General features: G+C 39.1%; 2 protein-coding genes across 3 annotated transcripts in view; one reads left to right on the top strand and one right to left on the bottom strand.

The window, feature by feature from the left end:
* The window catches only part of LOC109401765 (bifunctional 3'-phosphoadenosine 5'-phosphosulfate synthase), a 48,073-nt gene extending 36,518 nt beyond the window's left edge, over positions 1-11,555 (top strand). For both annotated transcript variants that reach the window (XM_019674357.3, XM_029862567.2), the window contains exons 2-4: positions 4,617-6,099; positions 10,899-11,050; positions 11,120-11,555. In XM_019674357.3, the coding sequence (XP_019529902.3) occupies positions 4,617-6,099; positions 10,899-11,050; positions 11,120-11,332 (1,848 nt within the window). In that variant the 3' untranslated portion in view covers positions 11,333-11,555. The remainder of the gene's footprint in view (positions 1-4,616; positions 6,100-10,898; positions 11,051-11,119) is intronic.
* Positions 11,545-13,635, bottom strand: part of LOC109406132 (ATP-dependent DNA helicase Q5) — a 31,316-nt gene continuing 29,225 nt past the window's right edge. The window contains exon 5 of the mRNA XM_029862560.2: positions 11,545-12,171. Coding sequence (XP_029718420.2) covers positions 12,089-12,171 — 83 coding nt within the window. The 3' untranslated portion in view covers positions 11,545-12,088. The remainder of the gene's footprint in view (positions 12,172-13,635) is intronic.

Here is a 13,635-nt window from a genome sequence, read left to right as displayed (position 1 = left end):
CCGGTTCAGATATGGTCTTAGACTATTTTTCTGCTTACCGCTCATCAGGTTATCGAAAATGCCGTGGTTTGATGTGTCGCTTGCATAGGTTTTATGCATTTTCATATCTGGTCCCTTCCTGGGGTACCGTTCCGGAACACCTAAATGGCCATATCTTCGGAACGGCTGAACCGATCCGAACCATTTTTAATAGGAAACAATGGGACCAGATTCCGCGTCGAATGAACCGTCGGTCATTGAAATCGGATGAGGTTTACTGCCAAAAAGTGATGTGAGTTTTTTTGTACACACACATACAGACACACACACACACGCACACATACACACACACATACACACACACAGACATCACCTCAATTCGTCGAGCTGAGTCGATTGGTATATGTGATTTGACCCTCCGGGCCTTCTATCAAAAAGTCATTTTTGGAGTGAACATATAGCCTTTCCAGTACACTTAGTGTACGAGAAAGGCAAAAATGGCCTCTTCACTTTGCCTCCAAAATCCCGAAGATGAGCACAGTCAAATAGACGACGACGACGGACGATCCGAATGAAAACGCGGCCTGTACACTTTGCCTCTAAAAACTCAAAGCGGCCTTTCGACGTTGCCTCCAAAAACACACTAAACTGCCCTGTACGAAGACGAGCACTGTGAAATAGACGACGACGACGACGACGACGCGCTCGCGGCCGACCCAATGAAAAAAGCGGCATTTCGACGTTGCCTCCAAAAACACACTCAAATATTCAACATGTTGTAACTTCTTATTAAGTGCCCAAAGATTTTGCCAAAAAATAGTTTCTTAACTAATCAAAATTTGTTGAAAACTTTTTGAGAAATTCTAAACTATTGTAAACTTTTAATAAGCATCGCTCAGTGTGTCTGAATCTCACATCCAATAGTAAATCAACTGTAAGTTTTTTACTTATCAAACAACTTTGCCAAAGACACTAACTCTCTACTAAGTAATTATGACTCTGACATATATAGGATGAATTTTTTGTCAGAATTAGGTCTATTTGTCTCTGGAATCACAGAAATTAATGCCCCTAAGTGGTATGCAGATCGTCAGGTATGTCTTTGGCTCGATAACTGCTCGCACATCTTAAAGCCTTTTCAATTGAATCAATGACATTGCATAAATTATTGCAAAAATGTTTAATTCGACGGCGTGATAAGTTTTATGCTGCAAAATCTAAATATCTGGTGGTGCGAAGTAATGAATATCAACGGTTTAGTCTTTGGGACAATATTAGATGAATATGGGTGGTACTAGGCCGAAGATGGGTACCATTAACCTTCATGAATGAGTTTTCATACTGCTGATAGCAATAACTTGGCCCTCCAAGCCATTTATCACAAAACGGATTTTCAATAGAATAAAGTTGCTCTTTGAGCAGTAAAAATAATGCAATAATATATTCACAAATTCGGGCAATTTTGTCTGATTATTCTGATTCAAAAATGAAGTGCATTTTCGTGACGTTACAACGCCAGCAGTACCCTGTTTGAAACTGAACGGGCGTTGTAACGTCACGAAATGTGAAAGTCGATTATCCAAAAACGAATCCGAAATGTATATGTTTTATTTCACTGCATTGAAGAACAAACCAATAAATTTCAATGGTAAGAGAAATTTTCAGTTTAAAATAAAAATCCGAGCAAATTTTTCAAGATGTTGGTTGCGCGGTAGAGGGGGTCGGATTCTAGCGCGTTGTAACGTCACGCTACAAATACGCATTTTAAACAAGTTTTTTCTATTGAAAACTAAATGTTAAACAGGTCAAACATATCGCAAACTTTACAAGGAATCTGAATATGATAAAATATTTTGAGGTTTACAGTCGGTTTTAGGAATTATAGTGGAAAATATGACTACGAATGCTTAGAAACGTTGTAACGTCACGGTAGAATGTGCCTTATCTCGACAAAACTAGAAGAATACGGGTGATACTAAACCAAAGACGGGTGCCGGTGTCATTAACCTTCATGAAGGAGTATTCATACTATTGATAGCAATAACTTGGCCCTCCGAGCCATTTATCACAAAACGGATTTTCAATAGAATAAAGTTCCCCTTGAAGCAGTGAAGATAATGCAATGATATATTCACAAATTCGGGTAAATTTGGCTGATTATTCTGATTCTAACATGATGTGCATTTTCGTGACGTTACAACGCAAGCAGAACCCTGTTTGAAACTGAACGGGCGTTGTAACGCCACGAAATGTAAAAGTCGATTATTCAAGAACAAATTCGAAATTTAAATGTTTTATTCCATTGAATTGAAGAACAAACCAATAAATTTCAATGGTGGAAAAACAATTCAAAATATCATAAAAATCCGAGCAGATTTTTTAAAATGTTGGTAGCGCGTTAGAGAGGGTCGGATTCTAGCGCGTTATAACGTCACGCTACAAAAACGCATTTTGAACACGTTTTTCTAATGAAAACTAAATGTTCAATAGGTCAAATATATCAGAAATTTTACAAGGAATCCGAATATGAAAAAATATTTTGCGGTTTACGCTCGTTTTCATGAGTTATAGAGGAAAATCTGACTATGCATGCGTCAAAACGTTGTAACGCCACGGTAGAATGTGTCTTCTTCATTTCACTAACATTCAGCCATTTGTTCTTATGTAGAAATTTTGAGATATTTCGACAAGAACAAAAATTGATATCATATCACTTTTAGTTATTCGTGTGATATTCATTGAATTTTTGAATAACACATCAAAACCACATCGCTATGACATCAAAAGTTCAATTTGAGATATGATTTAAATATTCTCGTCTACCCGGCTTCTTATGGACAATTTAAAGTCGAATCAACAGTTTTGTTTATATAACTCATAAACGGTTAAAATTTAATTGCATTCGGTTTAATTTTGTTGTTGTTTTTAATAACGTTATTTTAAAGTTATGATAATCCTACACTTAGGGACTTGGTTTTTCAGTTAATTGAATCCGGAGCTATAACAGTGCAAAGTTGATTATCGAAAAATTATGCTTTTTTTCTATAATATTTCAAACTTTATGTAGAATAGTTCGATTTTTCCCAAATTTGGACCATTAATACATCAACTTACAGTGAACATTTGAGATATTTTGAAAAGTTGCGGCGATTTGACTATTTTTTGAAAAGTGAAAATGCTGCCATTTTGTCTATCCCCTGTACATACATGTATTTTCTCAACGTAACAAAAATAGTTTATAATTACTATAGGCTTACGTAAAATTTATTAAATACAAATACAAATAATTGAAAACATTTAAGTTTAAGATAAGACAATCAACAATGGATTACTGCACGAATTTATACTGGCCTGCTTACTCTCACACGAAATTTGACGCTTGAGAAGTGTCGGCACCGCCTCATGGTCGCCCCACCTGGTCCGCCAACCGTAATCTCTGTGTATGTCTCCTTGTGCCGGATCAGTAGCTAACACCAACTTTAGTTATTGTTCGGCATTCTTGCAACATGCCCTGCCCACCGGCTTTGGCCACCTTCTGTATGATGGGTTCGCCGTAGAGTGCACCGTTCTTCTGCACACCGCCGAAGGTCATCCAAAGCACACGTCGCTCGAAAACACCAAGTACTTGTAGGTCCTCCTTGAACGTGGTCCATGACTTGTATTAGTAGAGGACCACTAGCATTTTGTACATGGTGCATTTGGTGCGAGAGTGAATCTTTTTCGATCGCTGATTTTTGTGGAGCCCATGATCGGCCCAACTTCCACTGATAATGTATCATCGTATTTCACTGCTAACGTCATTGTCTGCCGTTTGAAATGACCCGAAGGCGAAGTCCTCGACCACCTTGAAAGTGTCCTCGTAACACTTCTGTCTAGGCTTGTCCTGTCGTTCGCGGTTCCGCCAACCAGCATGTACTTTGTTTCTGACGCAGTCCGACCTTTGCTGCTTCGCGTTTCATGCGGAGTACAGCTTTGCCACCGTTCCAAATGTTCCAGCGATAACGTCCATGTTGTCCGTAAAGCACGCAAATTGACGAATTTTGTGAAAAACGTATCCCGGTTGTTGAACCCGACTTGTCGCATTACATCTTCCAGAGTGATGTTGAAGAGTAGCCATGAGAGTCCGGTCCTTGTCGCAGTCTCCAGCAAGATTCGAACGAGCTGGATATTTCACCCGAAACTCTAACGCAGTTGTGCACACCGTCCATCGTTGCTTTAATCGGTTTGGCCAGCTTCTCGATGAACAACAAGTGATGTGTTAGGACCTGGTATTCATGGTATTTCTGAAAGATTTGCCGTACGGTGAAGACCTGGTCCGTTGTCGACCGGCTGTCGATGAAGCCGGATTGATAACTTCCCACGAACTCATTCGTTTCGGCGACGGAGAATGACCTAGGATAGAGCTTTGTAGGTGGTATTCAAAATGGTGATCTCCCCGAAGTTCTCACATTCCAAGTGTACTGTTAATAAATTATCTGCTGCTTTGTGGTTTTTGAGCTGGTGGATGCCATCCTCAACATTCCTTAGTGTGGGAGCTGGTTTAGTCCGGTCCTTCATCACGCAAAATCAAGCTCGAAAAATCAGCATTACATTTTAACATTTAAATAATGATATCCGTTTATTCTCTTTCTTTCCAGTGTCTACAAGTTGCCACAAATGTAACCGAGCAGAAGCACAACGTAACGCGCGAAGTTCGTGGCAACAATTTGGGCCTTTGCCGCGGCTTCCGAGGATGCACCGTGTGGTTGACGGGCCTGAGCGGTGCTGGCAAGACATCGATTGCCTTCGAGCTGGAAGCCTATCTGGTATCGAAGGGCATTCCCGCGTACGGTCTCGATGGGGACAACATCCGCACGGGTTTGAACAAAAATCTGGGATTCTCGCAAACGGATCGGGAGGAGAACATCCGCCGGGTGGCAGAAGTGGCCAAACTGTTCGCCGACAGTGGAGTCGTGTCGATTTGCAGTTTCGTTTCTCCGTTTGCAGAAGATCGAGAAATGGCGAGGAGGATACATAAAGATTCGGATTTGAAGTTTTTCGAAATACACGTGGATACTCCTTTGGAGGTGTGCGAGTCACGTGACGTAAAAGGCTTGTATAAAAAGGCTAGGGAGGGTGCCATTCAAGGATTTACGGGAGTGACACAAGCTTACGAGGCTCCGGAGAACCCCGATCTTTCCGTTCCGACGGAAGGGCTAACCGTGCGACAATCTACGTTTAAGGTCATCAAACTTCTAGAAGATGAAAATATAATACCAAAGTTCATAAAGGACGATGAACCGATCCCGGAGTTGTTCGTTCCGGATCACTTGAAAGTTTCTGTAGAGGCGGAAGCAAAAACACTGCCATCGATTCCGATAACAACCGTTGAGCTTCAGTGGCTGCAAGTATTAGCTGAGGGCTGGGCCCATCCACTGAAGGGTTTCATGCGTGAAAAGGAGTATCTACAAGCACTACACTTCAACTGCATGCTGAGTGAAGATGAGACCATGCGAGAAAATCAGTCCATTCCAATAGTATTATCGGTTAGTGATGATGATAAGAAGAGACACGAGGGCGTCAGCGCTCTGTCGTTATCGTACGATGGTCGTGTTGTAGCGATACTGAGGAAACCCGAGTTTTATTTCCAAAGAAAAGAAGAACGATGTGCGAGGCAGTTTGGCACGTCGAATCCAAATCATCCTTATATCAAAATGATAATGGAATCCGGTCAGTATTTAGTTGGCGGAGAGGTTGATGTTTTGGAAAGGATTCGCTGGAACGATGGCATGGACAATTACAGGCTAACGCCGAACGAACTTCGCCAAAAGTTCCAAGACATCAAGGCGGATGCCATATTTGCGTTCCAATTACGTAACCCTATCCACAACGGGCATGCGTTGTTGATGAGTGACTGTCGACGGCAACTGTTGGAGCGTGGATTTAAAAACCCCGTACTACTGCTACATCCACTGGGTGGATGGACGAAGGACGATGATGTGCCTCTGCCGGTACGAATGGCACAGCATCAGGCCGTTTTGGATTCCGGTGTACTGAAGAGGGAGCACACCATTTTAGCCATATTCCCGTCCCCGATGATGTACGCCGGTCCCACTGAGGTGCAGTGGCATGCTAAATCCAGTAAGTATAGATATTGCGACATTTGCACCCATTTAGACTCGGCCGAAATTCATTATCATCACAGTCGAATTTCGCACACGACTTCGCAGCGGCTGGCAAACACAAGTTCGGTTGAGTTCATGACAGGGGTGTCGGATGCACAACAGGTAAACAAAATAAGTTTGATTTGTGTGAAATTTCGCTGGGAAATGATGATTTAGTGGATTTTCAAATTATCACAGTAGTCTAAACATTAATGAGAAACCCAATAGCTAAATTAATGTCTCTTGTAAACTACTGCAAATATTTTTTCGAGAACATTTTTCAGAAACGAATATTTTTGCACTCTGTCTATTTAGAAGGCTGTAGGTTATTTTGGGATTAGACTAAATGATCGCGACGGCAAACATGTTCCACCAACTGCAAATTTTTGTAAATTTACACCAAAATGTTGACTGCTAGTTGATTTTTAGTTGTTTACATATATACATATACAGCCATTCCATAGAAAAATGATATTGTGCATCTCCGAACATCGTGATGGTGTGTTTCTAGTTCATCGAAAATAATTAGACCCATATATTTTGTTTCGTCAATATGGTGACCAATTTTTAGATAGGGTGGACCTAAAAATCAAGGTTTTTGAAAACTAAAAAATTTCAAAAATCATAACTTTTGAACCAGTTAACCGATTTTAAACTTGCTTTTGTTTGAAATTTCTTAAACTCTAGTATCCTGGGCAAAGGCACAACCTTGTGATCAGCTTGATTCCTGTCAGGTCTCGGGGCTTAAATGTATCTTTACTTTACAGAGACAGATGCACACTCGTGGTGCCAACAATAACCGATAGTTTTCGTGATCAAACGAAGAAGCGTCACGGTCCTGTTTTGTTGTTTTTGATATATTTGATTTCTATTTGCAGGAAGGAAGTTGATACAAACACTAGTACAAACATTTTCATTCTATTTTTTGAAATTATTAACCAAGTTTCCATAAACGGTTAACTGAAAATCAAGCATCATATCGTCAAACTTGTTCATTTTGTGTGAAAATACGCAAAGGTAAATAACGTTGACCATTTAAATAATAGCACATTCTTTCACAGCTCAATATGCTAAATAAATCCTTTCCTCATCCTTAAAGCTACGCAAAACTTAAATGTCGCTTGGCTAAAGAGGTTGCAATGCCTACTCCCAAATTCCATGGTGTATTATGGACGATGTGAGTTCTTGGACTTGCATTGGAGACTTGGCCCCATGACCCCCTTTGTGCATCAATAAAAAAAAAATAAAAAAAAAAATCTATTGAATTCTAGTTTTTAAGAAAAATACGTTGAATAGGAGAAATTTTGTCTGAGTAAAAAAAAAATATGCAAATATGTTAGTTTTTTCACGTTTTCAGGGGGAGTTAGCTTACCTACAGTGTCGGACGAAGCAGTAGGAACACTAGCCGGCTGGTAGTCTTGCTGTTTTGTTCGACACTGTATTCTTCCGGCCATCACATCTTGTAGTTTTTATACTCCTGTATATTAATGATCGTGATGTGACACCTGGTGCTGAAAGGGCACTGATTATCTGACAATCCAATTTGCCCGGATTGTGTGTCTCAGAAGATTACTCCAAATAATATTCCGTCAAAGTATCACAAAAGAATATAGTTGACAATTTGCCTTATTGACGGCATGGAGTTAATCCCTGAGCTTTAGATACAAGGCCAAGTTCCCCTGGCAAGGTGCCAAACTGGTAAGCTTGGATTATTGTTTATTGTCAGGCGGCGTAGTAAACTAATAATTAGAATAATGATTGAGAGGGTTAGTAGCAAACGGATGTAAGTAATCCCACTTTCGAGTAAATGTAGTTTAAAGTTTTTCACCAATTTTTCATCCCATACAAAATGTATGGAGTCTCAAAATCGACCCAATTCTCAACGATTTATTGTAATTTATCTATTCATCGTAAAAATAGTCTAATAAAAGTTTAGTTCCTGACAGGTTGAAACCTGAAGAATTTTTCGAAATGCTCAGCTCAAAATCGACAAATGGTCACTTTACACCCCTTTGATTCTGGGCCCCTCAATTGAATAAATATTCGTCTCAAATATTTCCTTTTCTTATTTGGCTCCATCCTATCCAACGTGACCCTATCTGACTCCAAATAATCACACTGTTGTCTATTCACACGCTTGATTTTGCCATGCTTCCAGCATGAATTTAGGCACTGTCGCATGACCTAACAATAGTTGACTAAGTTCGTACACTTTAATTTCTAAAAAACGGTGGAAGGGGAAAAAACTGCATCTATCTTGTAGCATATAAAGTAGAACCTAGTAATTATTATTTATACTGAATAAGAAATTGCAAATTACATTGTTATAAACACTATACTAATATATGTGGGCCACGGAGCTGTGCGGCCCAGCATTTCCTTTTATTTTTGCCTTTATTCCAGAAAACGCCATATTTTTGAAGACAACCTATCCTGGCACACATACGAAGCTCCCCAATACAAACGGGAATTATCCGGAGCAATCAAGTTAAGTACTAACTTTTATAAACAGGCATGCAACTCTTTCTACTACTATGCAAATAGAATATTCATGTGTTTGCTTGTTCATGACTTTCGTGTCGGTGCGGAATATTTTCCTGCCGTATTTTACATTTCTTCAATTCACCTTTAAACAACTGATCTTTAAATTTTGTATAAAAACTTGTATTTCAATTATGTCCATCATATTAGTTTTCTGATATTTCAGAATTTTCAAAGCATTATGGTAGAAAGAGTTGGTGTCATGATCTATGCAAAACTTGAAACTGAAAACTCCTTATTTCCCCCTAAGGGTTATAGGGAGGAGCGGGACATTCGAGCCTACTCATCAGTGGAAAGGACTTGCTATGCTAATCGGTTTAGCATAGGGCAGATACAAGTCTACTGGTAGACGTATCGCCCAGCGATTCAACGCAGATTGGCCACGGCCCGGGGGTGCGTTGATTATAACAGAATAACAGAATAACAGAATGTTAGTTTTTTCACGTTTTCAAGGTCTCGGGACCAAAGAGGTACCCTGGATTTATATTTTTATCATAAAATTCAGGAAATTTGGCGTAACATTAAAAAAATCAGAGATGTATGTTTTATTTAGTATTTGAGATATGGTTTTTAGTAAGCACAACTTCTATTCATGGAGTCTTCGGATTTCACCACTCACATTATTGTCAGCCGTCAGTAATGATCCGAGGTAGGCAAATGCCTCCACCATCTGGAAGGTATCATCGTATCCTCATCTATCGTGAAATTACTACTGAGAACGATCTGGTCGTGTTCGGTTCGGCCTAACAGCATGTACTTTGTTTTTGACGCATTCATCACCAGTTCGACCTCTGCTGAGCACAGCTCTGCCACAGATCCATATATTCTGGTGATAATATCCATCTCGTCCCAAGTCTCGTCCGCAAAGCACACAAATTGACTGGATTTTGTACCCCGGCTGTTGAGCTCGACTCGCATTACACCTTGCAGAGCGATGTTGAAGAGTAGGCATTAACCTGGGACACGGTCATATGAAAAAAAAAAAAAATGAAAACTAGTTTCTGTATACTTTTTGAGTTCTATTTTGCCGCCATTGTGCAAAATTTCAGCTCGATCAAGGAAACTATATTCTAGCTCCCACATTTTCTAATTTTTCATACGATTTAGTATGGGGAAAGTTTACTTCTGCAAAGAAAAATCGCTATGGGTCACCCCTTGCTCTCTAAAATTAAGTAGATGAATGATTTCAGTAGAAACTTTACGAGGAATAAGACCTCCGAGGATCGCAAAGCGATGCGACGTTCGTGGAAAAAGTTGTTATGTTGGCATGCCATTCGGTTTTCAGTCAATAACTGTTTCCACATGCCTTAGATCGCTTTGCGGTCTTCGGAGAGATTTTCCCCATAGTAAATCGTATGAAAACTTAAAACGGTTGACTCTTTAATATAGTTTCTTTGATTAAAATAAAATTCAACAAATGTACAGGAGTAAAATGTATTTTTGTGACTCACAGTCCTCGGCGAGATTCGTATGAACTAGATTAGACCACCTGAAACCCTTTACGCAGTTTTGCATACCATTCATCGTTGTTTTGATCAGTCTTGTCAGCTTCCTAGAAAAGCCGTGTTCATCCATGATTTTCCATAGCTTTGTGCGGTCGATACTGTCGTATGTATGTCGCCTTGAAGGCAATGAACAGGCGATGCGTTAGGACATGGTATTCACGGCCTTTTTGAAAGATTTGCCGTATGGTGAAGATATGGTCCGTTTTCGACCGGCCGACGATAAAGCCGACATGATAGCTTTCCACTAGCTCATATGTTTTAGGTAACAGACGACGGATGATTATCTGGGATAGCATTTTGTAGGCAGCAATCAAAATAGCGATCGCTAGGAAGTTCTTAAATTCCAAATGGCCTCCATTCTTGTGAATGGGGTGAAAATTTAAAATGATAAATTTCGTTCACTTGACTTATTTCTACTATTTGACTAGAATTATGTCAGCACTCGCAAAACACCCAACAAGTAATAGAAAAAGTAATGGAACTGGTGTAAAAAACTCTTGTATTTAAGTTTTCAAAAAAGGAGTTTATTACTATACCTTTGTTCTTGTGCAAAATTGTATCATTTATAGACAACTAACAGTGAAAATTCTGAAATCACAACTTTTTTAACTTGAGGTCGTACCTATTAGGCGTATCAGTTCCTTTGCAACGCTGCAGTAAATACCTAACTTTGCCTACAATACTTTTTATCTATTAGCATTCATTGTTTGCCTTTTATTCGCCTTCTTAGGAATGAATGCCGGTGCTAACTTTTACATTGTTGGCCGGGATCCAGCTGGAATGCCACATCCCGATAAGGAAATGTATCCGGACGGTAACTTGTACGACGGAACGCACGGCGCTCGGGTGTTGAAGATGGCTCCTGGATTGGATAGTATTGAGGTGAGTTAGATCATCTCAGCCATTTATAGATATTATCTCTCACATGTAATTTCATAATTTATTTCACAGATTCTACCATTCCGCGTGGCTGCATATGATAAATCCGTTTCCCAGATGGCATTTTTCGATCCCAACCGGAAGGAGGACTTCGATTTCATTTCCGGCACCAGGATGCGAACCTTGGCACGTACCGGACAGAATCCACCGAACGGGTTCATGGAACCGAAGGCGTGGAAGATTCTTTCCGAGTACTATCAGTCGTTGAAGGGTGGAGACAATTGATGATGTTCGAAAAAACAGTTCAGCTAAGGAGAAATATCAAAAAATAGCACAACGTTTGCATGCGAATTGTGTAGAGCACCATTTTATTTTTAGTTTAGTTTTTTTTGAAGATTATGTTTTTATCATCAAACTTTTATTGTTGTACTATTATTATATATTTTAGCTATGAATTGGTTTGTTCGGATGAATGAACAATAAAATACTAAATGGGATAAAATTTAAAGATTTGTTTTTATTATTTTGAGTGACTCAATTTTATTGTATCTAATCTTGTAGGTCGGATGTTACTGCTATCTTATCTCGGTATTTGCTAGGATTCAATTGCAACCCAGTTATTTAAAGTTATCTAGCAAGACAGACCACCGCATCTTTACAGATCCGGTTACTCTACCACGAAATGATACAACTATATTTATTTACCAAGGGAAGAAATAAATTCATCAACAATAAATATTGAAATGTTTCCCTACACTATACAGATTTACGATTTCGGTAAGTAAAGTTGAGTTATTTTTTTCAAACGCACTTCTTGTTCTACAAGATAAGGTTCACTATGTTTTGCGCTACTACGACTGAAACCCAACTAATTATCATTCGTGCCTACTAGATAGATGCATTGTGAAGCACACGGCACGGCGTAATCGCTTCTTACCTCCACTACCTACGAGTGTGAAACGAAAGCATAACCTGGCTGCTACTGTATGAAACTTATTTACATGGATGGTGGTTCTTAACCGGCTCCCGTGTAGTCGAGTGTTAATTAGGAAAATCTGCTTCGCTGGCTATCACACCTTTGTGTGTCATCAGGTCGTCAATATATTTTTTCACCTTGCGATCCACTGGAATGAGAGAATAAAACCAACTGAATGACGGACTCTTTGGCCTGTAGTAAAATGAAAAAAGCAACCACTTCAAGGGATGGATTCCTTTTACATTTTCTTTTGGATGATAGGGACATGAGATTATTTATCCACACTGGGGTTGAGATATAGTTCAACTTGGTTCAACGTTTAAGCCAGGGCAAAGAAATCGACCCTAAGTAACAAAAGGTTTAATAAAAATGCACCACTAACAAACTTTTCTTCTTTCCATTCAAGGTTGTTTTTTTTTTCGGGAAAATGTCTTATTTTCTTTATGCTAAACGTCCTTTAAGTTAAACGTCGTTTATGCTAAGTGTTCATTATACCAAATGTCCTTATGCAAAACGTATTAAACCGTGATGGAAGAGAGCGGAACATTTGACATAACGTCATTTGGGTTAATTGACATTTGACATAATCAAAATGCACGCTTATTGTTTAAGCCAAGTGTCCCTTTTGCCAAATGACCGTTAAGTGACCTTATGCCAAACGACACAGAGCCGTAAGAAGGGGCTTAATCGATGAGAATGAAAGTTGAACTGGTTGACAAGACGGGTTCTAGTTTCTATCAACGATATGGCCCTGACGTAGGTTGAACTTAGTTGAAGTTGCTGCATGGTGCTCTTATACTCGTTTGTTGACAAATGGGTAAGAGCAGGATGTAATAACTTCGAGCAAGCTCAACCTACGTCGTTGAACAAGACTTATTACTTTCATTTGACTTCTAAAAATTCAATGGAATTGTTACGATAGCTTTTATAAATATTGTGAAACTGTTAACACTGTATAGAGAAGTATAGATACGAATAGTTGAAGAAAGACCAGTTATTTGCATAATTGTATTTTTAACAAACGCACGGATGTGTTCACTATAATGTCAGTTATTGTATGTAAATTGAAATATGTGTAATTATAAAAAAACATATTTAACAGCATTGAAGCTGCTCCACAAAAGCTGCTCTCAATAGGTGATCGTCCGTGACAAAGAAACATCCCCAAATCAACAGGAAATTAAAATTGTAAGTTTCTGGTGATCAGTTTTATAGAGCTCAACGATATGTGTCACCCTTAATGTCTCTAGAATCTTATACACTGAATTTTTCGTGCACTTGATCTCAAAATCTCAAAAGATCATTGACAAACATTTTTAATCAGATTATTACACGCTATCTCGTTTGTATTACAGACAGTCGGGGTAACTAAGGGCCAAAAATCAAGGAAGATGTTAGATGTTTTGCTCATCACAATACTAACATTTATCAAAGTGATTATCAAAAAGTAGACAGTATTTCTATGGCAAATATAACTTGCATTGACCATCCAAATAGTCACATTTAGTTAATTAAGAAAACGTGATGTGCATTTTATGGTTTGGCATATCGTTGTTTTAAAATGCCCAGTAGAAAACAGCTGAACACCGAACATATTGTAATTAATAGCTGT

This window comes from Aedes albopictus, chromosome 3 (assembly GCF_035046485.1).
Source record: "Aedes albopictus strain Foshan chromosome 3, AalbF5, whole genome shotgun sequence".
NCBI lineage: Eukaryota > Metazoa > Arthropoda > Insecta > Diptera > Culicidae > Aedes > Aedes albopictus.
The sequence above is the reverse complement of the archived record's forward strand: the minus strand, read 5'-3'. Positions and strand labels throughout refer to the sequence as shown.